Source organism: Falco punctatus (assembly GCF_963210335.1).
Source record: "Falco punctatus genome assembly, chromosome: 6".
Taxonomy (NCBI): Eukaryota; Metazoa; Chordata; class Aves; order Falconiformes; family Falconidae; genus Falco; species Falco punctatus.
This window is the reverse complement of record NC_137585.1, coordinates 25,432,676-25,460,357: the sequence shown is the minus strand read 5'-3', so window position 1 is coordinate 25,460,357 and position 27,682 is coordinate 25,432,676. Positions and strand designations below refer to the sequence as shown.

The following is a 27,682-nucleotide window of genomic DNA, read 5'->3' as shown; positions in this document are numbered from 1 at the left end:
CACGGGTGACAGTATGGGGCCGTACAACTTCCTCTGGCACCTGTGAACCTTGGGAGATGACAGGTGTGATTTCGCCCCATCTGCTTAGATGAGATATATGTGGTTATTTCATCCCCTCATGTAATGGTTTGGTTGAAGAACTCACCCGATGGTCCCGTTTGCTGTGGTGTCCCTCTGGCTTCTGTGGATTCTGTGGAGGTGTGTATGTTTGTGCTATCTGTAGGTCAGCCATGTCATGAATTATTAGTCCTTTGTTGGGCTTGAGTGGTTTCTGAGATTTTCAGGGCTTACATGGATCCTGCATGAATTCTTTATGTGAGAATGTAAACAAGCAGCCCAGTTTGATAACCTCATGTTGCCTTGGCACCACAGGGAACATGTGAGTTTAGCAGAAAATTATTTATTTATTTATCTATTTATTTATCTATTTATTTATTTATTTATATTTAGCTGCAATGTTGTTTGACTTGAAATCCATTTTTCTCCTCAGCTTTGACTTTTAAGCTTCTACTCCTGCCCAAGTTTGAAAATGTAATGAAAATTCGTAAATGGTAATACCGTTTAATGGTGCTACAGGTTTGTTTTTTAAATGGCAAGCTTCTGGATATGTTGTTTGGGGTTTTTTTCTTAATGGATGCCAGGGTCAAAGAATTCATGGGGCTTTTGTCAATTTACAGACTGAATCGATTCAGTTTCCCTTTTTCTCACATTTCTGTCCTGGAGAGGTTTCCCTAGATGTTAGGGGACAGCAGCCATGCTCTGCCCATCAGACTCACCCTGTTGAAAGAGTTTGGTGGTGGTGGTGGCAGGATGCCTGTGGGCTGCTGTTCCTGCCGGCTGGGCTGCCTGGTGGGGGAAGAAGCTGTACAGCCAGGACCTTTCCTCCTTCCACTGATCCCTGGCTGCAATTCAGCACTTCCTATTTGTACCAAATTGGCCTCTGGAGATCCCAGCTGAGATCAGGATCCTGCTGTGCCGGACACTGACTGTAGCTGGAGGCTGTCATCACTGCGGTGGGGTTGTGTTATGAGTGGGGAGGTGTAGTACAGGGCAGAGGAGTTTTGTTATTGTCACTGTGGTGATGGGGCATGGTAACCCTGAGAGACAGAGTTGTCCCAGGCCACATGGGAAGCTTGGCAGGGATAAGCACTGTCTCTCAGTGCTCATGTTGTAGGTGCTCAGTGCCAAAATGTGGGTGACTTCTTCCCACTAGAAGATAGAGGTCATTTGAGGTGGGCTGGGGTACCCAAGGCATCTGTGGGGGACCCCCTACCCTTCAGCAGCAGCAGGGGAAGGGCACCTTGGGCAGGTGTCTGAAGCAGATGCAGGCACTGGTGATTAGGCACACCTTCCCCCCCGACTTCTTGAGCAGGACCTCCATCAGGTCCTGAGCTGGTCCATGTAACACCGGTGAGGACCCTAACGGGGCCCTCAGGGATGCTTTGAGAGTGACCAGCACCATGCTGGGGTGCGATCGCTCCCTGTGCTACTCTTAGCATTTTGTGAGGTCCTGAGCCGGACCACCTCACAGCTGAGTACGTGGAAATGGGCATGATGCAATACCCAACGCCAGGCCGTGCTGTGTGCAGCCAGGAGTATGGCTGCTTTGTCATGCTTTCAGTGAGCAAGGTTGTGCCTGAGGCTTTCAAAGGAACCCAAAGGCATTAGATCCCTCAACTTTCAACAGGACTTCCAGTCTGTTTTTTTTAAAAAAAATACAAAAAATCCCAGCCTGTTACAAACCTTCTGCCAAGCTGAAGGGTGGGAAATATTGATGCAACTATGAAAACTCTTCAAGAGAAAACCAACTGCTGCTTAAAATTGCAGGATCTCTCCCTCTATAAAAGGAATTCAAATGCTGAAAATTGAAGGTCTTTTTGAGAAAGAGATAGGGCCTGGCTCTGTGACCTGCTCTTTTCCACATGATGTAGAGCGGCTCTCAGAACAAGGTGCCACTCTGTCATGAGTCCATGGCCCACGTTGTTGCCAGTGAAGGACAGTTCCCTGTAGGATGACTGGTCTTGGAATTACATCAAGTCAAGTTTTAATTCAAACTGACATACAGCTTTATTGAGAACTTATGTAAATACATGAGTGTGATGTAATATTAAAATTGGGAAATTGGCTTGAAGTGGTATACTGGAGTAAATACAAAATGGGCAGTATAAAAATTTGGCACAGATGAAACATTATCCATGTAAAATTCTTACTTTTATTGGCAAGATGATGCCAATGAAATATTATGGTATGTGTTGGAATGGGGCAAAACATGCCTTAAAAACAAGTTGCCATGCTGCCAGCAAGTAATTGGTCTTGGGTAATTAAGGCCTGACTCTGTGTACTTAATCAGGCTGAAGTGAGCCTCATGGATGCTGAGTGTTGCAGTCGCGTAAGCACTGGGAGAGCTGAGAGCAGGTAGGAGGGAGGTGTCCCGTGGTATGGAGGACTGGTGAGAGAAGGTTTGTTCTAGGGCTCTTCAGCTCCCCTTCTCCTTTTACCACAAGAGAGGTAACATAACCTGTTTTTTCACAGCAGCAGCGGTAATTAATCACAGCTGCTTCAGAGGTGGAGCATTCCCCACGAGTGCTAGGTTTGAATGCATGCTTTAATCAAAAGATGCATTAACAAAAAAGTGGCGTGTTAGGTCTCCCCAGCTGAATCCATTGCTGATTTTTCTTTCTAGCAGAAATTAGTATACTTGGAGCCCCTTTGAATATTGTGCAAGATGATGCAGGCATGTTTTTTCTTTCTGCTGCTGCTGCCATGGCATGGCTGTTAGATTAATGATGGCCATTGTTGTCTACAGCTTTTGTAGTGGCTTTAAGGCCTCATGTTTCAAGTCACTGGCAATGCACTTTCCACAGGCTTATCATCAATGCTTGGAGAGTGGCAGGGGGATGGGCACCGGGCTGGGGCATCAGGGAAAGTCACCCAGGTGCGCGACATCTCAGAGCTGTCCCTGAGAGGTGTCTCTGGACTAATGTCAATAACCTCTTCTGTCAAGTGGTGGCTGTTGGGGGCTGCCCAGACCCCTGAAAGCCAGTATTGCAGCCTTTTCCATGCTATTTGTGTAGTTTTCCAGGCTAATTGCACGTTAGTCTCTGGCCCCATCCCCTCTTACTCTCTGCCCCCGCATAGCGATGGCTGTGCAAAACCCACATAACGCTCTTAAGAGTGGGTGGGGAGTTGTCACACTAATGCCTTCTGCCCCCTGAATACCTCTGGCACCATACCAAGGGCAGTTTAAAGGCAGGACTGTGAGCAGAGCTTGCCAGTTGTTTAAGTGGTCTCTCTCGATCTGAATTAAAATAATTAAAATTCTTGGTAGATTATATGTTGTAGTCAAGACAACAAATTCCCTCCCTTTTTCTTTTCACTGGAATTGTTTTGTAGTTCAGATATAGTGCCAAACAGAACCCCTCAATTTATTATTTTTTTTAAACTGTTGTTTCAGGTAATAGCATTAAATTAAAAAGCAAAATAAATGGTCATCAGCACTTTGATGACAGTGTGTTCTGTGCCTGGTATCTTCCTGTAAAACTGGGAATCTCTTGACTGTGCAAGTCAATAAGGCTTTTGTTCATTGGTATTAGAGGGAATTTTGCTGGCCAAAAAAAAGTGGGGATAATTAGTAACAGGAGTTCTTGTGCAGTGTATACCTGTAACAGTTAAAGAAAAAGCTGCTTAAATTTATTCTGACAATTGCAGATACAGCACTGGAGGAATCATTTGAATTATTCATTCTGCAATGAGGAAACATCCCACTTGTCTTCTCTTTAGAAATGAAATCCCAGTCTGATTTAAAATATACTTTTGATGGGTTGGTTTCCTTTTTTTAAAGTAATTTTGCTGTTTCAAGACTTCTATTATAATTACCTGTGAATACAGGTTTTTAAAGAAAATTATTCTGATTTCTAAAAGAAAGGAGAAATGGATTTTTTACATGAACTGCTTCTTGTAGAATAAGTTTAATGAAATTCAGCTCTCTTTCATAAATAATGCAGCACTTGCATTTGATTAGGTGAAGCCTGGAGGAATTTCTACCTAATCAGATGCATAGCAAGAAGGATATTGCCTGCAGACTGTTGCCATTATCAATGGTGGTGGCAAGGAAAATACAGCTCCGTGTGTGTCCAGATAGAGAGCTTTGTTTCTTAAGAGAAGTTGCAAAGCAAGGTATATATGTACCATCAGCTGATTCCTTCTGTCTCAGAGTGTCCTGAGTATTTGTAAAGCAAGGCCTGACTTCTGAGTATTATCATTATTGTGGCACGAAGAGACTCCAGGTTAATAGGAGACCTTCCTGCCCTGGTAATGTGTTTCTGACCCTTCCAAAGAAATAAATACATGTGGGGAAGAGACAATCTTTGCATCAGAGAGCTTACAGTCAGAATAAGTAAAGTAGACATCAGGAATCATTGGGACCAATTCCAAAAGTCTTGAAAAACAACACAAACCTCCCGATAACATAAAAATCAGGGGAAAAAATGTATGTGTCTCCCTTTGTTAAAACAATAGGTCACATACAGCAAAAAGCAAACCAGTTTGCAAATGGTGAATCTGCCAGTTTTGCAGAAACTTTTTGAGACTTTTTGAGTAAATGTAGCTTTGATTAGTCATCCGTGGTCATGTTTTATGCTGTTCTGTAAATCCAGCCACAAGACTTTGTTCTACTCTGTTTTTATTCCCAGGAAGCTGTTATTAACAGGGGTGAGTGTGCATGAACAGAGGGTAGTTTGAATAAGGCCATTAGTCCTTTAGTCAACATCCATATTCATAAATAAAAAAGGATCTGGTCCCCATTCTCTAGCCCTGAGGCCAACTGGCATAGATTGACCTGCAAGTAAGTGTTTGTATCCTCTGAGAGACAGTGTCTGATGGCTTCTGTGACCAAACCCTGGTCTGGGCTCAGCACTGAACCACTCGTGGGAACTATTCGAGGGTGGTGTGGAACTGTTTGGGATCTTGTTAACAGTATGACAGCTTGGATGGTCAATGGCTCAGGCTCTGGTTACTGTAGTAGAGGTGATGCTGTCTTAGGGCTTGATTATGCTCTCTGCTGAACTCAGTTGTGTAGCATCGTGCTCTACCGCTGTAATGAAGTAATATTCCAAATAAAACTGTAAAGGACTCAGCCCTAACAGCAAAGCCCAACACCACTGTTTTATCTCGCTGTGCTCAGATATTTGTCTTCATGTTTGTTCAGATACGTAAAATTGCAATGTTGAAAGTTCTTCAGGCCAGATGCTAAGCAGGCTTAAGCTGACAATTTGTGCTAGCTGAGGTTCTGATTTTTCACTTAAATTTCTTGGAAAGGGCAATGGGATGTAACGAATAAATGTAAAACACAAGAAATAGTGCCCAGGATACATGGGAGATGTGCTTGCATCCTGTGATTTGCTGTCAAGGGGGTTTAGCACTGAGCTCAGAAGTGTATTTATGGAGCTGCTGGTCAGAACTGTGCAATTTAAAGGTGAAATCAGTTCTCTTTTTTAATCTTGAGTTTTCATTGCTCTCCAAATTGGTACAAGCAAATCTCCTGGGCCTAAAATGTCATGGGAGCACCGGGGTCCAAGAACAGAATTAATTTCTGAAAGTTTGAGAGCAAACCCATAAGGTTTAGGGCTGTAAAATGTTAATCTGTTTCTGACTTTACCAAGAATTGTCTGAAATGCCCACTCATAACTCAAGTGACTTCATGTCAGGTATTAGAACTGGTTTATGTGTGAGTGCTGACAGAAGTAGTGCACAGCTTTTATCATAGCCAACTGGAAAAAAAAGCATCAAAAACATAACTCCCAGACCTTTTCCTGGTCCAAAACAATGTCAAAATCCCATGGAAGAAATGGGAAACAAGCCTGAGCCCTCAGTCCTTTGCCCTAAGTAGACAGGACATTCTTCACTCAAGATCCTGATCAAGGTATCACACAGAGCTGTGTCTCAAGTGCTGAAGGGCAGGCAAGCTTCATCTTTTCAGTTGCTCCCCTGCTGTTCCTGTGGAAAGCATTTCTCCCACCCTGCTTCAGCTGGGGAGGCTTAACCTTGATGACCACTGGATTTCTGGAGTAAAGACTCAACACTATACCCTTATCACCACCATCTTGTCCTTTGCTGATGCTTCTGCAAGCGCAGGCAGCCTCTCACATCCCAGAACACATCAGGCTCACTGGGTAGCTTCGGTGATGGAACATGCTGCTATTTCTATGCCAGCTGCAGTCTCACCATGAATTTCCTACTCTTTGCTCCTCTGCGACAAGATCAGTTAGGAAACTCGTCAAAAATCACTGGAGCAGCAAATGCAGGTAGCATGGATGAATGGAGACACTGGGCAGTGCACCTGAGGGCTTGCAGCAGGAGAAGTGGTTGTCTCTGGTAGATGGGATGCTGATCTGTATGGGAGGGACCTGGACAGAGTCTGCAGTCATTAGTTACTACAAGTGGTAGTCACTACATTTATCTTTTGTCATTTATAGTAGGCTAAGTTTTAGAAAATGTATGTGACTGCATCCTTGAATGATCTCTCCTCAACTATGTGGCTTTGCAGTCCTTGTCTGCTAGGGTTTCTGTTGGGTGGAAAAAGGACTTTGGGCTCTTCTCTTAACTGTTGGAAGCATCCTGGGTGTGTTACCAGTGCATGTCCATTTCTCCCAGAATTCCCTCATGCATTCCCAGCTTCACCCCTAAGTAAGACCTTGCCAAAATCACTTACGTGCTGTGGAGCAAAAATGTGACTGATACAGATGTTGCAGCAGTGTATAAAATGCTAAATTATTCATGGTACTTAAGCACAGAAAATCCCAAGGCTGAACTGACATAATAAAAAACTCCAGGCAAAAAAAAAAATCACCATGGAAAGTCTTAGATTAAAAACAGTTGCAGACTTTAGAGTCAGACTATATTATAGAGTCTTAATCCCTTCTTCCTTCAAATGCCCCTCCTCATGCTGTACCCTAGGCTGTCATAGCCAGCTACTTTTAATGTCATTATCCACATCACTTTCCCATGAGCAAGGACCTAAGGCACAGAAATGTTAGATGATTTGTCCTCATCCAAAATAGAAAATCTGCAGTGGCAGCGGGATTTGCAACTGGGCCCTCTCAAATTGAAGCCTTGACCATCTTAACAGCTTCCTCCCTGTCATGAATGAAATGATGATCTGGAGGAGTTTCATGCTGTTTCATACCAGAGCATCAGTCCTTCTTGCACAGCTGGTCTCCCAGCTTGCCTGGGACCTCAGTGGGTTACCATCACAGATTTCTTTCTTTATCACTATGAATATCGGTCTTCACCCATCTGTCACAGAAAGGGTCCTTGGTGATAAATCTTGCCCTGGATCACTTTCACCTCTGGAGTTTTCTGGTGAAAGACCTACAAACCAAAATATTAAGGTAGGGGCACAACTTTGAGAATTTAACCAGCTGAACGGACCATAACATTCTGCTTAATTCATGGAGAATTTTAGAAATGTACTGGGCCTACTATGTAGTGTTATAACTGAAACAGATAGATGTAAAGACCAATGCATCAGTTAAAAAGAGAACTGAGGCAAGTGGTAAAAAAATACAACTAAAAATATAGGGAATTCATACTGTTAAGCAGTCTGTTTGCAGATTTATTTTTTGTCATTTTGCTTGGTCCTGAAACGTTGTTCAGCAGCTGGTTTCAAGTTTCCTTTTGTAATTTATTATCACTTTTATTGTGGAAAACTGATTTAAAAACAAACCCGAAACATAGATCTAAACAGTGTTGTGTTGGTTTCTGTATATGTCAAAACATATTTCTATTGGAAACATTTTTGACAAAGCAGTTCTTGCTTGTTTGAAAAACATTTTGAATGAAAATGTTCAAGCTGCTTTAGTCACTTTGCCTTTTGCTTGGAGGGTAAAATAGGCTTTCAAAGCTGTTCAGCGGTCCTCTTTGCCCTGGAGGCATACAGAAACTGTAGGAGAAGATCTGACTTGCAGTCTCTTCGGGAGTTGAAAAGGTTCCTCAGGATCCCATCAGGACCTGAAGCAAATGAAGAGAAGAGTGTTTCCTAGCTGACATCCTTCTCTTTATCAAGTGCTGAACAGAAGTGGTGGCAGCATTAGTGACCTCCACTTTACTTGTCAATAAATGAGTGTCTTTAACTTGATATTTCATTTTTCCTAGACTGTACCCTCGTCACGCAAGTGCTCTCAACAACCTGGGGACATTGACCAAAGACGTGGTGGAGGCAAAGGACTATTACAGACGGGCCCTTCAGTTAAATCCTCAGCACAATCGAGCTCTCTTCAATCTTGGCAACTTGCTCAAGTAAGTTGTATGCAGAGCTGACACCAAAGAAATTCACATTCTCTCTGTACAGATCACCAAACTAGGTTTTTTCTGCCAGCTGGTGAAGAAATGGCATTATTGCTTATTGCCAGCCAAGAGTGCTGGCACAAAGGTGAGGCTTAGTTTGGATATCCTTACGCTGTCTGCCATGCCACTTCAGGTGCTGTTTACAATTGTATTTCAAATCTGGCATCAGAAATGAGGTGCCTAAACCCAGCTAGTCACCTGAGATTTTGATCTTGGTGGAGAGGTATAAGCCTTTCCAGTGGAGCAAGCCACATTGTTCAAAGGCAGGCATCTGATGCAGATCTAATAAATAACAGATCCAACAAGCCACTCTCTGCAAGTTCCCACTTCTCCTCATTAGCCGTATGGAAGGTTAGTGTGTAGTTTAGGCATAAGCACCGAACTGAGATGCTCAGAGCAGCAGAAGGCTCATCCCATTGCAGAATGAGTGAGTTTGAGGGGAAAAGCTGGTTTGCATCCCTATATGGTTACTCTGCCAAGCAAGAAGGCAAGTCAATCAGCTCATAATTTCACTCATTGTTATTTAGAGTGTCAGCCTTCAGCAAAGAGAGTAGCAGGTGATAATAATCATGCAAAATAATTTGACTAACCATATCTAAAGACTGAACTTAGATCTACACAAAAAACTTTGCCAGTGTGGTAAGATCTGCTAGGTGTACAATTACAAAAGGAAAACATCTCTATTCCTGCATTACTGTTTTGCACTAGCAAAAAAAACCCTTGTTTTTGTGAGGATAGCATGTTATTTGCTGACAGAACTACAGAAACTACAGCAGTAAAAGTACATTTTTCCTGATATAAACCATCTGTTTTGCTGGTAATAGGTCTCTGGTAAATCCTTTAGAGCAGATTGGGCTTTAGTGTTGGACTAGTTTTAAAGTGGCACTGTCTCATCAAAACGTACTTGATCTTTCTGGTTCTGAAATATTACTTTGAGTGAGAGTTTATATGAAGGATATTGAATGGATTGCTGAAGTTCTGCCTGGTCCATTCAGTAGCAGAGAAGCTAGAATAATTTTACAAGTAAACCTGATGGTTTGAGGCTAGAATATGGCAGGTGAGTAATTCTTAAATAGGAAGTAGGTGAGTGCTTTACTGGAAACACAAGAAAGGAAAATGGTAAAGGCAGTCTTACTACAAGAGAGATGGAAGGTCTTTATAGTATTCATAAGATTGGGTTGATTGAAATTAATCTTAGGTGGCAATGGTGTTTAAAAATACATATTGTCCTTTGAATCCATCATGTTTGCCTTAGTTATTCTCAGTGATTTTTTTTTTAATACCAAATATTAATACAAAAGGAAGTAAGCCGGAAGCAGCGCGAGGATGTCCCATGTCAATAATACTTAAATCTGGCTTGTTGATAGGCTGTTATGACCCAGCAGATGGATAGAAACTGGATTTGTTGCACTGGCAAACCACAAAGGAGACACGTGGGAAAATCTCTTGGAACTGCTGTTTTGTATGCGATATGTCATGTTTTTCCTAATGTGATAGTTAAGATATTGTGTGTCCTGTTGGATTGCATTTCTGTACCTAAAGGGGGCCTACAAGAAAGCTGGAGAGGGACTTTTTACAAGGACACGTAGTAAGAGGAGGAGGGGTAATGGCAGCTTTAAGATGGAAGAAGATAGATTTAGATTAGGTATTAGGAATAAATTCTTTACTGTGAGGGTGGCAAAGCACTGGAACAGGCTACCCAGAGAAGCTGTGGATGCCCCATCCCTGGAAGTGTTCAAGGCCAGGCTGGATGGGGCTTTGAGCAACCTGGTCTAGTGGAAGGTGTCCCTGCCCATGGCAGAGGGGTTGGAACTAGATGATCTTTAAGGTCCCTTCCAAACCAAACCCTTCTATGATTCTATGTGCTCTGCATCCTTCTGTGGTCCGATATGTTGTGGTATGTTGAAGGTGTGTGCTGCTTGTGCTAAACTCATTGCAAAAAAGCATTCAGTTTCCACTTGCCCTTTCCCCACACTTATTTGCTCCCTTTTTCTAAACTTTCTTTAGGTTTCCAAAACAACCTAGTGCATCTGGACACACCAGTAGTATTAATTGTAAGAAACTCGGTGTCCTTATCTCCCTATTCAGCTTTAAAAAACCTGCTGAAAAATAGGTATAGGTTGCAGTGTAGGGATTAGCACATATGTGAAGCAGATGCTATGTGGGCAGATCCTATATGGATGTCTCCCCTGAAATGCTAGCCCAAACCCTTTGGCCAGCACCTTTCCTGGATCATCCATCAGCTTAGCCGAGTTCCTCAGCCACGCTGGAGCATGAGGTGACTTGCAAGATGACTAGACAGGAATGAGGCAGAGATTTCAAGCTCCCCCTTCCTAGAACTTTGTCTTTATGTTTCCTACCTGGGTCTCCAAATTATTCTTTCATATATATTTATATAGGGCAACCAGTATTTTGCAGACACTAAATGCTAGTATAATCCAGGTAATAAATGAAAATCTGCAGAGTATTACAGGCAGATATTGCTTTCTGGCTGTGCGGTGAGACATTATGAAGAGTGTTTTCATTTTTAAACATATGGCAGAGAGAGTATAAGTGGTCAAGCCATAAAAGCATTTTCTGTCCTCTTTGCAGAGGCTTCAGTGCATGGTGCAAATCAGGAAGAGCCAGATCTGCAGCACTTAAAGCATGTCCAGTAACAGCACTGCTTGTACTGGGACAGATAACGAAACCATCTGGCATGGGGAATTCCCAGTTGAATTCTGCTGAGTTCGTTATGCCCACCCCTGCTCATAGCATGGAAATCTGATGGTGGGTGTTAGATTTCACCTCCTCTGGAGTGCTGAGAAAGGGAAACTGCAGGATTTTGGAAGGATGAGTTTGCTATTCCCATGTGGGAATCTGCCTCTCGTTATTCCCTGTAAATAAGCTCTCTATTTAAGCATCCATTGCTTGTGATTTAAGATTGAGTAGTAATCTGTTTTGAGGGTGGAATTTTTAGGTTTTTTTCTGCAAAAGTCCTAGATGAAAATGGATGTTTCCGTTTTCTGTTTGCACATAATGAAGACAGCTATGTGCCAGAAGATGAATGTTCTCAGGAAGCATTGCAGGGTAATGGCTCAATAAGCCTCTGGTTTTGTTTATATATCCTAAAATAAAGTTGTATGTCATAATTTTCTGGCCTAATATAAATATTGGGGAATAGATAATTAAACAATGCCAACACATTTCTAAGTTAAAATAGACCGAAAACATGGCCTACCTAACAGTGAGAAATCTCTCTGCTTTCGTGGTCTGTGATCAGTGACACAGAGCAGCATGATGCTTTGTTTTGAAGCTTCCCATTATATAAATATTTAAGTCCTCTATATAGACTCATTTTTGTTGAGATACAGCTTGAAAACCTGAGATAAATATCATTCAGAATACCTCACAGATTTGTAGCCTGTGGGATATTCTGTAAAAAGACAAGAAATAAAATACTATGAACATTTGAAGTAAATATTTACCTTGGCTTTCTGTTGCAGGAAGAATGGGAGAGAACTTCTTATTTGCAGTACTGTATCTATCTATACCTAAAGCTCTCCAATATTCAGTACACTATTTCTTATGAAGAAAAGCCTCAGAACTCTTATGTGCTTTGAGTGTTATGGCTTCATTTTCAAGGAGCAAGTGAAATGCCTAGAAACCATGTCCACTGAAATCTTGAGTTTATTCAAAGGACTGAATGTTTTTTGAATGTAGAGTAACACTGTCCTCTGTGAGTGTTATTACGATTTAGTCCATGTTTAGCCTTCCCATTTATTCAGAGGAAGGACTGTTTGCTGTCTGCCCTCTCCGATACAGTCTTCTGGATAGGAATGTATGTGAATGTGCTGACACAGGCTTGTGTAACTGTGTGAAGATGGTGAAAAACATCAAACAGCTATTACATGTCTTGGGATTTAAGATCTTTTAGAGAGTGAAACATTCCTCCCTTCCATTCAAAGAAGCCAACCGAATGATAATGTTTAGTGATGCTGCATCTGGCTTTATGGATGGTCTTTGGTTAGGATACTCTTATGATGCATGAAGTGCTGTAGTTATCTGTCAGTATCACATACACATTGTAATCTGTTTATAAAAAAATACTCGAACAAATTCTGGCAGTGTCAAATTTACAGTAGATTTAAAAAATAACTTAGGTTGGAATGGACCCTTGGAGATCATTGGATCAAGCCCACTGCTTAGGGCAAGTCTAATTGGATTGGGTTGCTCAGGGCTGTGTCCAGCTGAATCTTGAACACCTCCAAGGACAGAGATGCCACAGTCTTAACTGTGCAACCTGTTCCAGTGTTTGACCACACTTATGGTGGAAAATATTTTTCCTTATATCTAATAAAAATTTCCCGTGTTCCTACTCATGTCTGTTGCCTCTTGTCTGGTCACTGTGTACCTCTGAGAAGAGTTTGGCTCTGGCTGCTCTGTATCCTCTGACCAGGTAGTTGCAGGCAGCACTGAAACCATCCCTGAGCCTTCTCTAGGCTACGCAGACACCGCTCGCTCAGCCTCTCCTCAATGCAACAAGTGCTCTAGCCCCAACCTCCTTTAGTGGCCCTCTGTTGGGCTTGCTTCAGTAAGTCCATGCCTTCCTTGCACTGGGGAGCCCAACTCTGCACAGACATTTCTCCAGATGTGATCTCACAAGTGTCACATGAAGGAGAAGAATCGCTTCCCTGGACCCACTGTTGGCCTTCTTTGCTGTGTAGGGTACATTGCGGGCCTGTGGTCAAATTGTTGGTTGTCAGGACCCAAGTCATCCCCCCAACCTGTGCTTGTGCACAGGGTTGTCTCACTCTGGGTGCAGGAGTTGCATTTACTTTTGTTGAACTTCATAAGGTTCCTGTCAGACATGGTCCCTCTGAAAAGCGGTCTGCTCCCTCACATTGGTGTCATCCATGTAGTACAGATGAATGACAAAGGAGTGCATCTAAATTATCTGAAGGAATTTTAAACCAGGGAGTTGAACAGGCTTAGAAGCTTCTTTTCAGACAGGCAGAGTTAGACACTGCAAGCTCCTCTTAGATTATGGTGTGAAACCAAGATGAGATGTTCCGAATGGTTGTGGAGCCCTTGTTGAGTTCTGAGTTTCTGGCTTTAATGCAGTCAAAATAACTTCACAAAATAAAACAAATCTTGAAGGTTAAAAAGTCCTCTAGACACTTAATTTCTAGGTAGCTTTTTCTGATATAAATTAAATTTGCTCCAGTGCTAACAGCCCACACAGAGCCCTGTGCAGCACATCGCCAGGCTTCTGTGGGGTGGTTTAAGTTGATGCTGCTCCAACTGTCGGGCACTTGTGAAAATGTGGAAGAGATGCTCCAAGTAGAAAGAGCTGTTCCTTGCTCTTGACTCAAGCATGCTGGCTAAAGAGAGGACACTGGGAGCTCAAGTGGAAGAGGGAGGCAGGAGAGGGCATTGTAAGGCAAGGTAATTTGGGGTAAAATCGGATTAGGTGATCATAGACTCCTTGTGTCTGTTGAATTTGTTCTCTCTGTCATAGCAAAGGTATACATTACCTAGCTTTTCCTGCTCCAGATCCCCAGTTTATGGTAAATCAGTGTATCAGACTGTTCTTCCAATGCTCTGTGCTCTCCCAAATTGCAGGAGATTTATATAAACGATGGCCTTTATCCTGCAAAGTGTTGGCCTTGATCCAGGAAACCACTTCAGCCAGTAATTAATTTTCAACTTGCATACATAAAAGTTAAGTACGCGTTTAAGTGCTTGGCCAGAGCGCTTGGTATCTTACAGGCCTAAACCCTCTGAGTAACTACTGGATCTGCTTTTTTTAATGTAATTCAGTCTGTCACATAAAAAGACGCCATAATCTTTCCCTCCCTACCCTCACTTTCAGGAGACAAACATTGTTCTTGGATCAAATGGGAAAAAAAAGGCCATTTTGAAAAAAAGAGTAATTAAGAGGGCTGCCCCATGTTCAGAGTGCATGCTTGTGGTTAATGGGAACTTTTACTGCTGCTGAGTGGATCACTTAATCCTTTTATTTCTGTAGCTGGCATTTCCTACATTTTTTTTGCCAAACATCAATACCTTTATAAAGCAGTCATCTGGTTTTGATTTATAAAAATGTGTCATGAAACTCCAGCCAAGGGATCCAAAAATTTTATAAATTGACAAGCTAGCTAGTCTTTAATTAGTGTAGGAGAAAAGTGGTTCTTTATTTGTTTTTGCTTCATTCATGTGATTTATATGGAACACCACTGGAAGAAGAAAAAGACTAGCACAACTGGTTTTACTTAGCTTAATGCACAGGCAAAATATTCTTCGAGTTACACAACTAGAAAGGGAAAAAATCTGCAAAGCCACATATATTATCAGCTGAAATTTGCACCTTATAAACAAGATCTGGTTACTTGACCATGTCACTCAGATGAAATCTAAGGCTATAAAGCGGCAAGGTGTTCACATATTTTCTGTGTCCCAGAGCCCTTTGTTTCTTTTTGTAAGCACTGCTATTCATATTCTTTGTACACCCCACACAAAGAAAATGTTTTTCCAGTCCAGCTAAACATTCTTAGATGTCTGTTCAGGAAACCTTCTCATTTTTCCAAGGAAAGAAATACAGAGTGATACTGGAGAAATTGCAGCTCAAATAAATAAATAACCTTAGGTTTTTGTTCAGGAAACCTTTTCTGTTTTCTGTGGCAGTAAATGCAAAGCAATGCTGGGAAAATACCTAGCTCATCAGCATAGCCATCTCTCAGTTGTCTCTGTTCATCCTTAGGATCTGAAGAACAGACTCCTCTAGCCTAATGATTGACTTGCTAAGGAATTATTTAGAGATCCCAGGCAGATTTAACTTAGCAATATTTTAATTTCAAGTGGATCTGTAAAAGCACTCATTGTCGAGGAACATGCAAAGACTCTGGGTTTTTTTGTAAGGATATGCAAATGTTTTGCTGTCTCCAACTTACTGATGTGAGAGCAGGGTTGGTGAGAGCAAATGTCCTGTTCCCAGGTCAGTCAGTGCCTCTGTGACATGATTAGGGCCAGACATCCAGAAGCTGACTGCAAACCCGGTATTACCCTGACAGCATCCCTTTCCGTAGGGCATGCAACTTCCCAAAGAAATCGCTGGGAAAGTCTTGTGCAGTACTTAATGCCTGGGGACACTTTTACTATCTTGTCCTTCATGTGTCTTCAGTTCCTGATGGGATGAATGGGGCAGAATTTGATATATTTGTCATAAAGAGAAATACTGAGTGGAGATGTATGGTAGAACTGGAGAAGTTTACAAAATCTAGTGGTTATGACTCAACAGACAGAGCATGTGGCCTGTAACCACTTGCCTGATAGCCAAAATAAAACACTTTTTGCTCTTCAGTGTGTGAGGTTGAGGAATGCACTGTTTTGGGGGTGTTTTGTCCTCACTGGGACCACTGTGTAGTGCTCAGTATGACAGTCACCAGAATAGCAGACCAAACAGCAGATTCGTTAAAGCCTGTGTCCTACCAACTCCTGAGAATAACCTATGGAAACAGTGATGGGCCGAGGAGATGCTGGGTACACACACTGTGGAGAGGAGGCATGAGTGAATCATATAGACTTTGTTGAAGAAGTCAAGCCAGGGACTTTCACATCTCTTTAAAGTAGTTAATGGGATGACCTAAACATGTGCTTAAAGCAATGTTTCTTCCTTTTTTCCCCTCTTTCGCTGTCTTGCAGGTCCCAAGGGAAGAAGGAGGAAGCTGTAATCTTACTGCGGGACTCCATTAAGTACGGCCCAGAGTTTGCAGATGCTTACTCAAGCCTGGCCTCACTGCTGGCTGAACAGGTAACAGCCATCGCTGGAGCTCTTGTGCTCTCTGCGCATGTGTATGCACTGCTGCTGCAGCCGCGACACCTCCTGCACATCCCAGCGGAGCACCCTCACCTTGCATGCATGGATGGCAGGCACGGGTCCACAGCTGTCTGCAGAGGGCTCTCAGGATGCTTCAGAAGTGACTTTTTCAGGATGGGAGGCAATTCCTTTGAAGTCAATAATTACACCCCCATGATGTGGCTCTGAATTAAATCACTGTCGTGAGTTGTGGGTAAACACCCTCCCTGCCACTCCCTGCATCTATGGCAAAGTCTTAATCCATTGCACCTTGAATGTTGTGACAGCAGAACAGGCAAGCGCTTCCCCCTCAGACTGATGCACTTACATAGATAACCTTGAGATTTCATAATAAATCACTCCAAAGCTAGGAAATCCCAGAAACAACGTGGCCTCTGCAGCCTGAATTCTGCCCTTTGCATGCACGCATCAGGATATGGCCCTTAATTACTGTGGTAGCTGATCGCATACAGGGGGTGGGAAGGCTCGCCAGCTTTATGTTGCTCTTAATGAGCAGCTGTTCAGTATTTTATTTAACCTCATTGTTCAATATGTGTCCAGGGCTTATTTACTGCGCATGGCCCAGGCTGCACTCTGGAGGCAGGATTACTCATTTCTTCTTGGGCTTGTTCCCTATGCTCATTACTCAGGGCCCTCCCTGCTCTCTGTAGTTAGATAATTTATTTCTACAAGGTCCCTGTGAGGTGAAGTATTGTCCCCACAGAGGAAAAGGGAAATTGAGGCACAAAATGCTTGAGTTCAGAAGAAGCCATGAAGCACGGGTTCCCACGTTGAGACCACCAAGCCCTTCTTTTTTCCATGCCTGCAAAAGCAGATGAGGGATGCTGTGCTTCAGGCATTGCTCACATGGACTGCAGCCACCATCAGTGGTCCCAGTCTGAGAGCTAGGGTAGGTCTGTGACGAGGTCCTCATAACTACACAGCTCCAGCACACCTTCACAAACATTTTGAAAACTGATTTTTTTCTTTCCCTGAGTTTCAGATCTAACCGCTCCATAGCTTGTGGTGCTAAAGCTTTCTTAAAAGGTTGACAAATGTAAATGCATACAGAACAAAAGAGCAAAAATCTTTCACTGTTTTCCCTCAATTTGGTCAGTGAAATCTTTTCTCTGTAAGAGAAGCAGATAAATTTCAGCAAAACTAGAAGCAGAGGTCTTGTTCTGGTTTAGGCTTCTTTAATGAGGCACTCTGCAAAACTCACCTATGTGATTTACTGAAAGATGTGATGTTTTATTTTCCCTTTTAAGAGACTTTCAAATATTTGAATATTATCAGTATCAGCTACAGAGACCTAGAAATACAGTGTATGAATGGAAAGAAGAGCCTTGTTGAATGGGAACTGTGTTTTGAATGAGGCCGTCAATGAAGAGTCTCCTGCAAGTATAGGAAATGGGCCCTTTGCAGTAATACCTGGTTTTAATATTAATTGAAATTATTAATTAGAACAATTGATTGTAAGGTCAACAGAGTAATAAAACCAGTATAGAGTCCCAAGGCCTTCTGCCCAGCTCAAATAAATGCCATTAGTTACTCCAGCAATAATTAATCTACTCTTACGTATAGATTGTTCATCCTCTTGTGACTTGAGTAAGTAGTAGGGAAAAAAGATAATATAATTTCCTCAGAAAAGAACAATTTCCTGCAGGCTTTTAACACCTTCTCATGTTCAGCCACAGCAGATGACTACCTGATAATACTGCTCCCGCCTCACACACTCACCCTAGGGACCACAGTAGGGGCTGTCCCACAAATACATGCTGGTACCCGTGGCTGTGGGCTGCAGAATCGCACCCTAGTGCTATGTGCTTCCTGGAGGAGTATGGGCAGAAGTTTTGGCATCTTCAGCCCAAAGGATGATGGTGGGACCCCATTTTTCAGTTTTTGGCTTTCCTCTTTAGTCCAAGCAACAGTGTCAAAACTAGCTAAAAGTTACAAACCCGCTTTTCTGTCTACTTGTGGCCCAGAGTCTGTCTCACGGCTGTAGCAGTATCTGTGATGCCAGGCAGTATGCAGTAGGCTGCGTGGATGACACCTCTTTGGGGAAGGGAGCTCAAACTGGTCCCCTCTCACTGGGATGTGATAGAAAGGACCTGGAGGGCCATAAGTGGCCCACTAAAATGAGATGACCATGCCCATGACAAACTGCTGCTCCTTCAGCTTTGCACTGAGGCTAAGAAGGGGGGAAATGGGTGGATGTGACTCAGTGAAAGGGTGCCAGGGTTGCCTTGGTTGGTCCTGCACAGCATGTTCCTGCTATCTTAAAGGCAATGAATCCAAAGGAGAGCTTTTGGGTCCTTCTTCCTACAGCAGTAAATAATGCTTCTAAGAGGAATGTCTTATGTGCCAGGGAATTAGCCTGTAACTTGATGTAATCGCCCTTTTCTTTCCTTGATAGTTGATTCTGAAGCCAGAGCTGACATGCAAAAAAACACCACCACATTGTAGAGAACAGTTTGGCGTGTTTGTGCCTTTTATAAATGCTTGCCCTTCTTACTGCTCTTTCTGCTTGCTTTTGTAATGTGGTCACAATGTATTGTTGTTTTCCTTGTTTTCCATGATCACTGCAGTGGTGCTAAATCAGAAATCAAACATTTCTGTTCACCGTTTTCACAATGCTTCTGTAACGCTAGTTCCTCAAGCTTTACTCTGATGCACTTGAACAGCACCTTCTTCCCAGCTCTCGCTGTTTTCATCATCCATCTTGTGCTACTTGATGACTCTTTCCAGGCCCTAGTTTCTGGATTCAGGTGATTTTTTTTGTGTGTGTGTAATAATATCAGCCTACAATAAGAAAAAGAAGTTTTTTAACCTACTTAGTTGCAGAGGAGAGCCTACTCAGGCATAACCAGGCTGAAAAACTGAGTCATACAAAAAGTCTTAAAATCCCTGCAGTTCAACTGAGAGATCCTCACATGCATAATTTTTTTAATATCATAAAAATCTCATACATTTTTTAAGCCAATCTTCTGAATTTTGTGAGGTTGATTAATGTTTCATGAAGGTCTGGGAGTGGCATTATTAAGTGTTAATGAGAATCAAGCCTTGATGAACTTAGAGCATTTCTCCCTGAAGAGGAGAGGCTGTGGGGGAGAAAGCTCTGGCACAAAAAGCTGGTTCCAGCCTTCCCAATTTCTGACTGCATGTAGTGCAAACACTTTGTTAGAGAAATCATCCCAGACTTTGTGCTGAGCCTGAGGCATGCAGGGTCAGGATGTTAGGTGCCAAAAAAGCAAGGCAACTATGATAAAAAAGCAAAAAGTGCTCAATATTGGTGAGTGTGAATGTTTTGACATGGGACACTGCTAATCCAGTTTAACACAGCCCCTCCATGCTTTAAAGGTTGTGTTTATGATCAGTAAATAAAACGAAGAAAACATACGTGCACACAAAGCCACATTCCTTGGCTGAAAATTAAAATTGGAGGAAAAGAAACTAATACAGAAATCTTTGAAAATGTACTTGTTAATATCTTGGTGACACAGTTGCTTTCTCAAAAAATTGCCCTTCATTTTAGTCAATTCTGATGATCGCTACACTTTTCCTGACCCCGCAGGATAATGATGTCAAATTTACATAAATATATCCAAAATGTCCAAACTTAAGCACTTTTAAAAAATGTGTTTCTGTGTTTTATCACACACTGTCTTTTCTGCTGGCTGACCTTTATCATGTAAATGTGAAAGTACTTAACCATGGCAAACCATGTGCTTTCATCAAGTCATACTCTTCCAATGCAATTAATTCCAGCTCTCCAGTTCTGAAATAGGAGGTGAGAAAGGAGTCCACACATTTAAGCAGCTACGTAGCAAAAGCTTCCATCAGGTACACTCTTTAAATCCAGAGAAAGCCATGAAGGCTCCAGGATTTGCAGGGCTTGAGAAGAGAGTCCATAGTTGGTAATGGACCGACCTCTTATTTCAACATGGATTCAGCTCCCAATCAGGAGGTCTGCCTTGGTGGCCTGAGGCCTTCCTCAGTGGAGACCTGGATGGCTGATTTCACTTGGAAGCGTCATCAGGAGGCTGTGGAGTTTGTCACTGTAGGGCTATGCCGCTCCACAGAAGCAGAAGAATTGAAAAAAGTGTCTTTGGTGCTGGAAGCTTGCCTGACACCCCTCTGCACCATACTTGTCTCTGCTGTAATATGTATATATTCCATAAATACACCCAACAGCAAAGCTCTGAGGTTAGAGGAGGAGGAAGACTGTGATAACCCACGCTAGCAAGCATGTGGGCAGTGGGAACACACTGGCTGGCCAGAAAGAAATGGAAACCTTATTAAGTTGCTATTTGATCCAAATGAGACACTTTATTTTCATTTCAGGACTGAGCTGCTGGTAGCTGAGGCTAGACAGAGTCCAGCTAGTGGGACACTTTCTGTAGGCAGAGTGTTCCCCCAAAAAAGATCACTATTTTCCGGAAATGTTCAGCACCAACAGACCTCTATGAAATATAAAGGCTCAGTGCATCTGGGAATGAGCACATTGGTACATCCTGTCAGTCCCAGTGAGCTCCATCTCATGTGTTGGCAACTCCTGGTTTTAGTTTGAATCTGTCAGATTTTCCCCACTCTTTCATTGCCTTCCATCCTCATCCAGCTTCCTTCAGCCCCCTGCATGAGCTCCCCGTCCCCCAGATACCACACACACCAAGCTTTCATTCCTTGTATTTTCCCTACTGCGTAAGGAACAAACAGCAAAGCTCCAGAGGGAAAAAAGTTAGCCAGTGAGATGCTTGTTAAACAAATAAATTAGAATATATCAGCTCCCAGATGACAGATATTTCTCAACAGAACCGACACAACCCCTGTCACTGTGTGTTTCCTGGATGGGTGCATGCTCAGCTGGGACTCGCTGACATTGCACAGAAGCCACTTTTTCCAGCTGTTATTTTTGTTTCACAGGTAGCTGCAATTGCAAATGTATGGGGGAAGGCTGTCTGAATTGCTCTAGGGTACCAGATGGCAGCTATATTGCATCCATGCCATGGGGTAAAATTTTGGTCTGCTAGACAGTGGGGTGGGCTGGCACCCTGAGCTCCCTGTGCAGCAAGGGAGTTGTCACAAAATGCAGGTGTGCAGCAAACGGTGCTGACACGCGTTCTGCCACGGCTAAGAAATCTTCTCTTTTAAGGAGCGGCTTAAGGAAGCAGAGGAGGTCTATAAGGCTGGCATAGAGAATTGTCCGGAGAGCTCCGATCTGCATAACAACTATGGTGTTTTCTTAGTTGATACTGGTAAGTGAGAAGGAGCAACGAATTTTCTTTCTCTGCCTTATTTGCTTTGATTTGTGTTACTCAGCAGTATACATCTAAAAGGATGTCAAAAGCATCCAAATCAATAGGCGTGCCTCCACTGTAGCTTGGAAATAAATATCCCTGCTGCTGAGATGGCACAGCCTACTGAAATCTGTAATCAATGCAGGCACTGTGTGGCAGTGGCATTCAGCCTTGCTGATTCCTTCAGTGTTTCTCACCATCTTTGCACAGCCAGTTGTCCTCTTCAATTTAAGCTGGGCAGCACCCTGACAATACTGCCATTTCTCCAGGAAAGCATGGCCACATCAAACCAAATCCCAGGCACACAAGTGGATTGTTACGGTGTTTGGAGCACTTGCAACTCTACTTGGTGACAAAGCAGCTCTTTGACTCTAAAGGTTGAGTGCCACGGCTATGAGAGCAAACATGGCTTTTAAACCACAATCATCTGTGAAAACAAAACATAAGATACTGTGGGGTAAATTGATTTCTCAGGAGCTCCGTAATGACGTACAAAGCCTTTCTTTTCTGGGCTCCTGGTTCCTATCCAACTTCCCTGGACTCAGACACTTCCTGGCATCCACATAACAACAAAAAATGCTGCTGTAATTGCTGCCTGTTATTGACAGCTTTATAAGCAAGGCCAAGTTTGACAAATGACTAGTGGAAACCAAACTACTGTCTCACTCCAGTCCCCCCCAGAACAGAGGGGAGACTCAGTGATGAAATATTGCAGGCTTGAAGTGTGTGGTTGCTACCCATTCTGTCGCTTTCACACTGTGCCCAGCTCAAGTGATGCTTAGGAAGAAAGGGTAATGGTGTCCATCGGCCTGCAGTTAGCTGTCCTACCTCTGAGCTGATGCTCAGCCATCGCTTTTTTGTAGTACTTGTGTGAAATAAATATGAAGCCAAAATTCATAATCAAAAAAGGCTTCATGGCATTAATGACAGAGGTTGAGGTTCTGAATTTGTGCCCTGGCAAAATTCAAGTTTGCAAATAATAAGAATTCCTCAATAATTTCACTCTGACATTGTACTCATCTTTGCTTGCCAACGCAGATAAACTGCCCTATTCCTGCCAAAAAATCTGGTTCAAACACAGTGCAGTGCACTTTCTATTTTTTGCACTTGTGTATTCTGCCAAAGTCAAAACGAACTTTTCCTGGTTTACTCCTACACTTCCCTACACACAAACAACAGGAAAAAAAAAAAAACACTGACTTTTGATACTTCAGGCATGATGTGTAAATAACCCTTCTGGAGACATGACAAGGCGTGAAGGAAGTGACTGGTAGTGAGCCCATCACAGGCTGCACTCTTCCCCGGCAGGCACAGGGAGATGCTGTAAAACACCACGCCAGTTGCAGGATTTTGTGCAACAAGCCTCCAGCAAGTATCAGCTGTGGAAAGTCATACCTCTAGATAGCTCTGCAGTGGTCATACACTCTCAATGTGTCTCCTTTGATGATGCACATCACCCCTGTGTCCTGAGCAAGGGGGGACACTGGCTGACTTATAGACTGAGGTGCATGCCCAGCTGCTTCCCAAGATGTTTTGTAGATACAATTTTCAAAAACATCTAGATGGAGGCTGCTGCTGGATGTTTTGAGAAAGTCCCACCCTGAAAGACGTCATTGGCCTTGGATGAATCTTAAGTGCTTCTAAATCTCCCTACAGATGCCCCTCCTCTGCCCTAGAAAGGAGACACCAAGAAGTATCAGTGTTAGTTTTATATTGCATAGATAGTCTCAGGAAAACCAAACTTGATCTGAACAACTATGAAAATAAAATTCACATGGCAGCGTATGTCCAGTGTCCCAGCACGTGCAAGCTGTTTTCAAGTTCTGCAGCTAGAAAAGGAATTAAATACATTGTGAAGTGATTTGGCTTAAAAAATGCCAATGCTCAAAAGCTTTGTTGGTGGACAAAGCTCTGTTGAGTATTGGTTTTCATCGGGAGATTAACTGGTCTAAAGTGTGCAAACCAATGAAATGAGCACTGGCATTAAAAATACGATATTCACATTGCTGGAATGCTGGAACTTTATACTGTGCTCCATTAATTTATTTAGTAGGTAGTCAGCAAGTCCTGCCTGAGGAAAGCACTGCAAGATCCTTCTTGAGGAAAGACATTTTTTAGCTAAATAAAAATATACGGTCAGAAATAGAACTTCAGGCTTTGGGGCTAGTGGTCTGGCACGTTTCTTTTTGCACAGTGTTGTATTTTGTTGTCGTGATGTCATGGACTGCAGGACCTTGCATCGGTAGACATTTTTGCACAGCGAAGCAGTGCCACCCAATGGCTCTCTGCAACACATTGACGGTGCCTACCTGCTCCAAAATAGGCACCTGGGCACCTCTGGTCTGGGATTTATTGTCCCAAGGTGGGAGTTAGCTGGTCACTGGCAGCTACTCCCAGTCCTGTTGAGCAAGGCAGAAAGACTGAGCAAGGCCAGTGCGACAGGGGCGGAGGGAATAGTCTCTGTTTGGAAAAAGCTGAAAATATTTGTGGCTCTGGTGGGGTTGTGGGGAATACTGGGTGGCTTGTTCTCTGTGTCTCCATTGCCCATCTCTCCAGTGGGCCAGGGTCAAAGAATGCTCTACCAGGAGATGGTTCAGGTGGGCTCTGTCCCTAGCACAGAGGGTGCGACCACCCTGCAGTATGGTTGGAGGGTGCTTTCAGTCAGGAGTCTTCTTCTGGTGACTGTACCCTTGACCTGCAAAATCCCACCCGCAGAAAATCTATTTCTCAGGATTGTCTCTGAATATTGGAGCCTAAATCTTAGTTTGGACAGCAATTTTCCTTACACTTAATCTAAAAAGGCTGAGGCAGGATTTCTTTCTCTAAGTGGTTCTCATGCGTAGACCGATAGATGAAAGAAAACCCAGAGCATTACTGAGTGTCGAATTTGTGACAGGATTTTTCTGATTCACCAGTTTAATAGCTGCTTTCCTCTCCAGGAGCTCCAGAGCGAGCTGTGTCCCACTACAGGGAGGCCATCCGCCTGAGCCCCGCTCACCATGTGGCCATGGTGAACCTGGGCAGGCTTCACCGCTCCCTGGCACAGAACAAAGAGGCTGAGGTGTGGTACAAGCGGTAAGAATTTGGGATGGGAGACAGAAGTTTCCCTCTTCCCCTGTACAGCTTGTCTCTGCTACAGAGCCTCTGATACATGAATCTGTCAGCGCATGTTTTGGTTTTCCTCCCTTCCTTCTCCGTCCATTTGAAATCAGATTTACCTTTGCTTATTTGGCTATTTTGGGGGAGTGCTTGGAGAGGCAGCGCAGACTTAGGCAGTGTTGACTTCCCTGGACTGCCGCTTTTGGCTGGAGGATGCTCTGACAATAAAGTCAGAGCTTTCTTGGTGGCATGAGCAGGTTATTAGCACAACTCCCACCCTGCTCGAAGCTGGTCTGTGGGTGCCACAGCAGTAACAACCATAGCTGCTGCACAGCCCAGCACCGAAACCTTGGTACCACCAGTAACTCCAGCCCTTCACAGCAGTGTGCCAGTAGGCAGGCTCTGACTACCAGTGTGCAACAGGGTGGACTGTTTAGGGTTTTTTGCCTGCTTTTTGGCTCCCAGATTTGTGCTCACACTCCCCAGGTTCTGCCACCATCAGCCATCCCCACCCCTATGGCATGCTCACGTGCACTTTGGAGGTGGTCCTCTCCCCTTCTCAGGTGGCCAGAGGGGTTGCTGCTGTGGGCACACTCATCCCTCCTTGCGACCTTAAGTCTGTGCTTCCCGTGATGGGATGAGCCCAGTGCAGGGCTTCACTGCTCCATCCCAGCACAAGCCACACCTCGCTCTTCTGCTTTGATCCTCACACCACCTCTTTTTCCCAAATCCCAGGGCCCTGAAGGTATCTCGGAAGGCTGAAATCCTGTCCCCGCTGGGGGCTCTGTATTACAACACGGGGCGGTATGAAGAGGCATTGCAGGTTTACAGAGAAGCGGCATCACTGCAGCCTGTGAACAAAGAGATCCGGCTGGCGCTGGTGAGTGTGGGGAGAGCTTGGCCAGGGCAGGGCCATGCAGGTGGATCACCAGCTGCTGAGTGCAGCGTTGTGTATTAAGGAGAGCTGAGCTTTTGAAGGTCATAACCCTTTACAATGTGGCTCCCTAGGCTCAGGTTTTAGCAATGATGGGGCGGACAAAGGAAGCTGAGAAGATGACGAACCATATACTCAATGAGGATGCGGAGTGTCTGGAGTGCTACCGCCTTCTGTCAGCCATCTACAGCAAGCAGGAGCACTATACCAAGGTACTGTGGCCATGGGATACCTTTGTCCCAAGGGCTCACACACAGAGCTCAGGCTGAATTTTACATTCCATCTCTCCAGAGACATGTCACATACCTTACCACACATCCAGTAGATTTATTTTTTCACTAAAACCTTTATTTAGGTACTGGGACTGAAGCTAAGCAGTATGGTTTTCTTATCACTTACTACTCCAGCAGCTGTCAGCCCCACTGCCCATCAGCCACAGGCATTTAAAAAGCCCATTTCTACTTGTGTTAATGGTGTGGGGCAAACAAGGGAAGGAGGAAGATGAGTCTTACGTTGGGAGGCCTTAGTGGCAAGGAGAGCATGAGAAGTGGAAAGGCGTGGAATACAGTAACGCAGTGTTCTCTTGCTTTTTCACAGGCACTTGAAGCTATAGAAAAAGCTCTTCAGCTAAAACCAAAGGATCCAAAAGTCATATCAGAGCTCTTTTTCACTAAAGGAAACCAGCTAAGAGAACAGAATCTCCTTGACAAGGCTTTTGAGGTATGACTGGTCCAAGCCCTAGGGGTAGTTCTATAGGTTAAAAGTTAGAGTGAGCTCATTGCATCTAATACGCCCTGGTGCACACACCCTGGGTGCTGGCCTTGGGATTTCAGCAGTTCACCAGCGGTATAGCTAAAGCTGTGGGGCAGCTAAAGCTTTAACTTTGCCAGACTTTGCTGCAACTTCTTTCCTCATTCCTGTGTGGAAATACAGCTCCCTGCTCTGAGAGCTTAAGTACGAGTTGAGGTGGGGTTTTGGAGAAGCCTAGGCGTGTTCTCATTGACCAGACCCTTGTTCCATCCAGCCCCAGCCCCTCTTGCTGGTGATGGCCAACTCCAGGTAGCTCAGCTGGAAGCTTGGGGACCTGTAAGAGCCCACCTTGTTGTTATACCTCACCTCATTACCTAATGGCTGAGACGTTGACTTATCCTGTGGAGCAGGAGACTTGATAGCTCAGAAATTGTTAGCATTAAATAATAACACTGAGTATTATTGGGACAGTTGTGAATATTCTCAGTATCCTTAGAGATGTCTAATCCCAATTTGAATCCTTTCCTGTGGTGACACCATAAAAAATGGTACTGTTTGACAGAGTTCTTGTTGCTGCTTCTCCCATGCGCAGTGGCAGAAGCAGCGGGGAGGGATAGCACTGCCCTTGGGTCCCTGTGAAACCTCCACGCAAGTGGCTGTACCGTGGTCTGCAGCCAGCTCCATATTGCAGCCTTGTAGATAAATAGTATCACAGCCCATACACGACTTGTGGTTGGCAAGCACCTGCCCGAGGAAATACCCCTGACATGCAGGAGACCCCAGTGGTGCAGGGTGGCAGGGAGAGGTCACAGGGGTTGGTGTGGCCCTTCATAGGGTGCAGTGGGCAGGGAAAACCTGTGAGATGAGCTCAGCGGTGAAGCAGTATATTACATTGCCTCTGCTGTAAAGAAACTGAATTTCAGCTTATGCATTGCATATGAGAAGGATTTGAAATTCTATTTTAAATGTATTCAGGAGTGAAAACTTGGTTTCCCTTTCCCCTCCACCACTGGGTTTTTTTGAAGGGTCAGCCTCATAACCTAAAACCGTTTTATATTTATGTAGAGCTATAAACGGGCGGTGGAGCTCAACCCGGACCAAGCTCAGGCCTGGATGAATATGGGAGGCATTGAGCACATCAAGGTATGAGAGTTTCGCTTTCCCTTAAGCTGTCAAGTGTAGAGACTCAGGACAGAAAGCTAAATTTGTTTCAGACTGTCAAGAGCTGCAAGTTCGTACACAATGAGTGTCCCTGACATAATTTATCTAAAAAGGAGGAAAGTCAGTCCACCCCAACTAGATTTTCCCAACCAGGTTGCATAGGAATATGTATCCTGTAATATAAAGCTTGTATTTTAAGAGGGCAGGCTTCGAGGAGCAACCTCCCATCTCTAAAGTTTTCTTGCTTCAATTGCTGACCTA

At 43.8% G+C, this 27,682-nt stretch overlaps 1 protein-coding gene across 2 annotated transcripts in view; it reads left to right on the top strand.

Annotated features, from left to right (window-relative positions):
- The window catches only part of TMTC1 (transmembrane O-mannosyltransferase targeting cadherins 1), a 167,461-nt gene that overhangs the window by 134,148 nt on the left and 5,631 nt on the right, over positions 1 to 27,682 (top strand). For both annotated transcript variants that reach the window (XM_080393553.1, XM_080393552.1), the window contains 8 exons: positions 8,152 to 8,295; positions 16,027 to 16,135; positions 21,333 to 21,435; positions 24,417 to 24,552; positions 25,312 to 25,456; positions 25,585 to 25,722; positions 26,108 to 26,230; positions 27,326 to 27,403. In XM_080393553.1, coding sequence (XP_080249679.1) covers positions 8,152 to 8,295; positions 16,027 to 16,135; positions 21,333 to 21,435; positions 24,417 to 24,552; positions 25,312 to 25,456; positions 25,585 to 25,722; positions 26,108 to 26,230; positions 27,326 to 27,403 — 976 coding nt within the window. The remainder of the gene's footprint in view (positions 1 to 8,151; positions 8,296 to 16,026; positions 16,136 to 21,332; positions 21,436 to 24,416; positions 24,553 to 25,311; positions 25,457 to 25,584; positions 25,723 to 26,107; positions 26,231 to 27,325; positions 27,404 to 27,682) is intronic.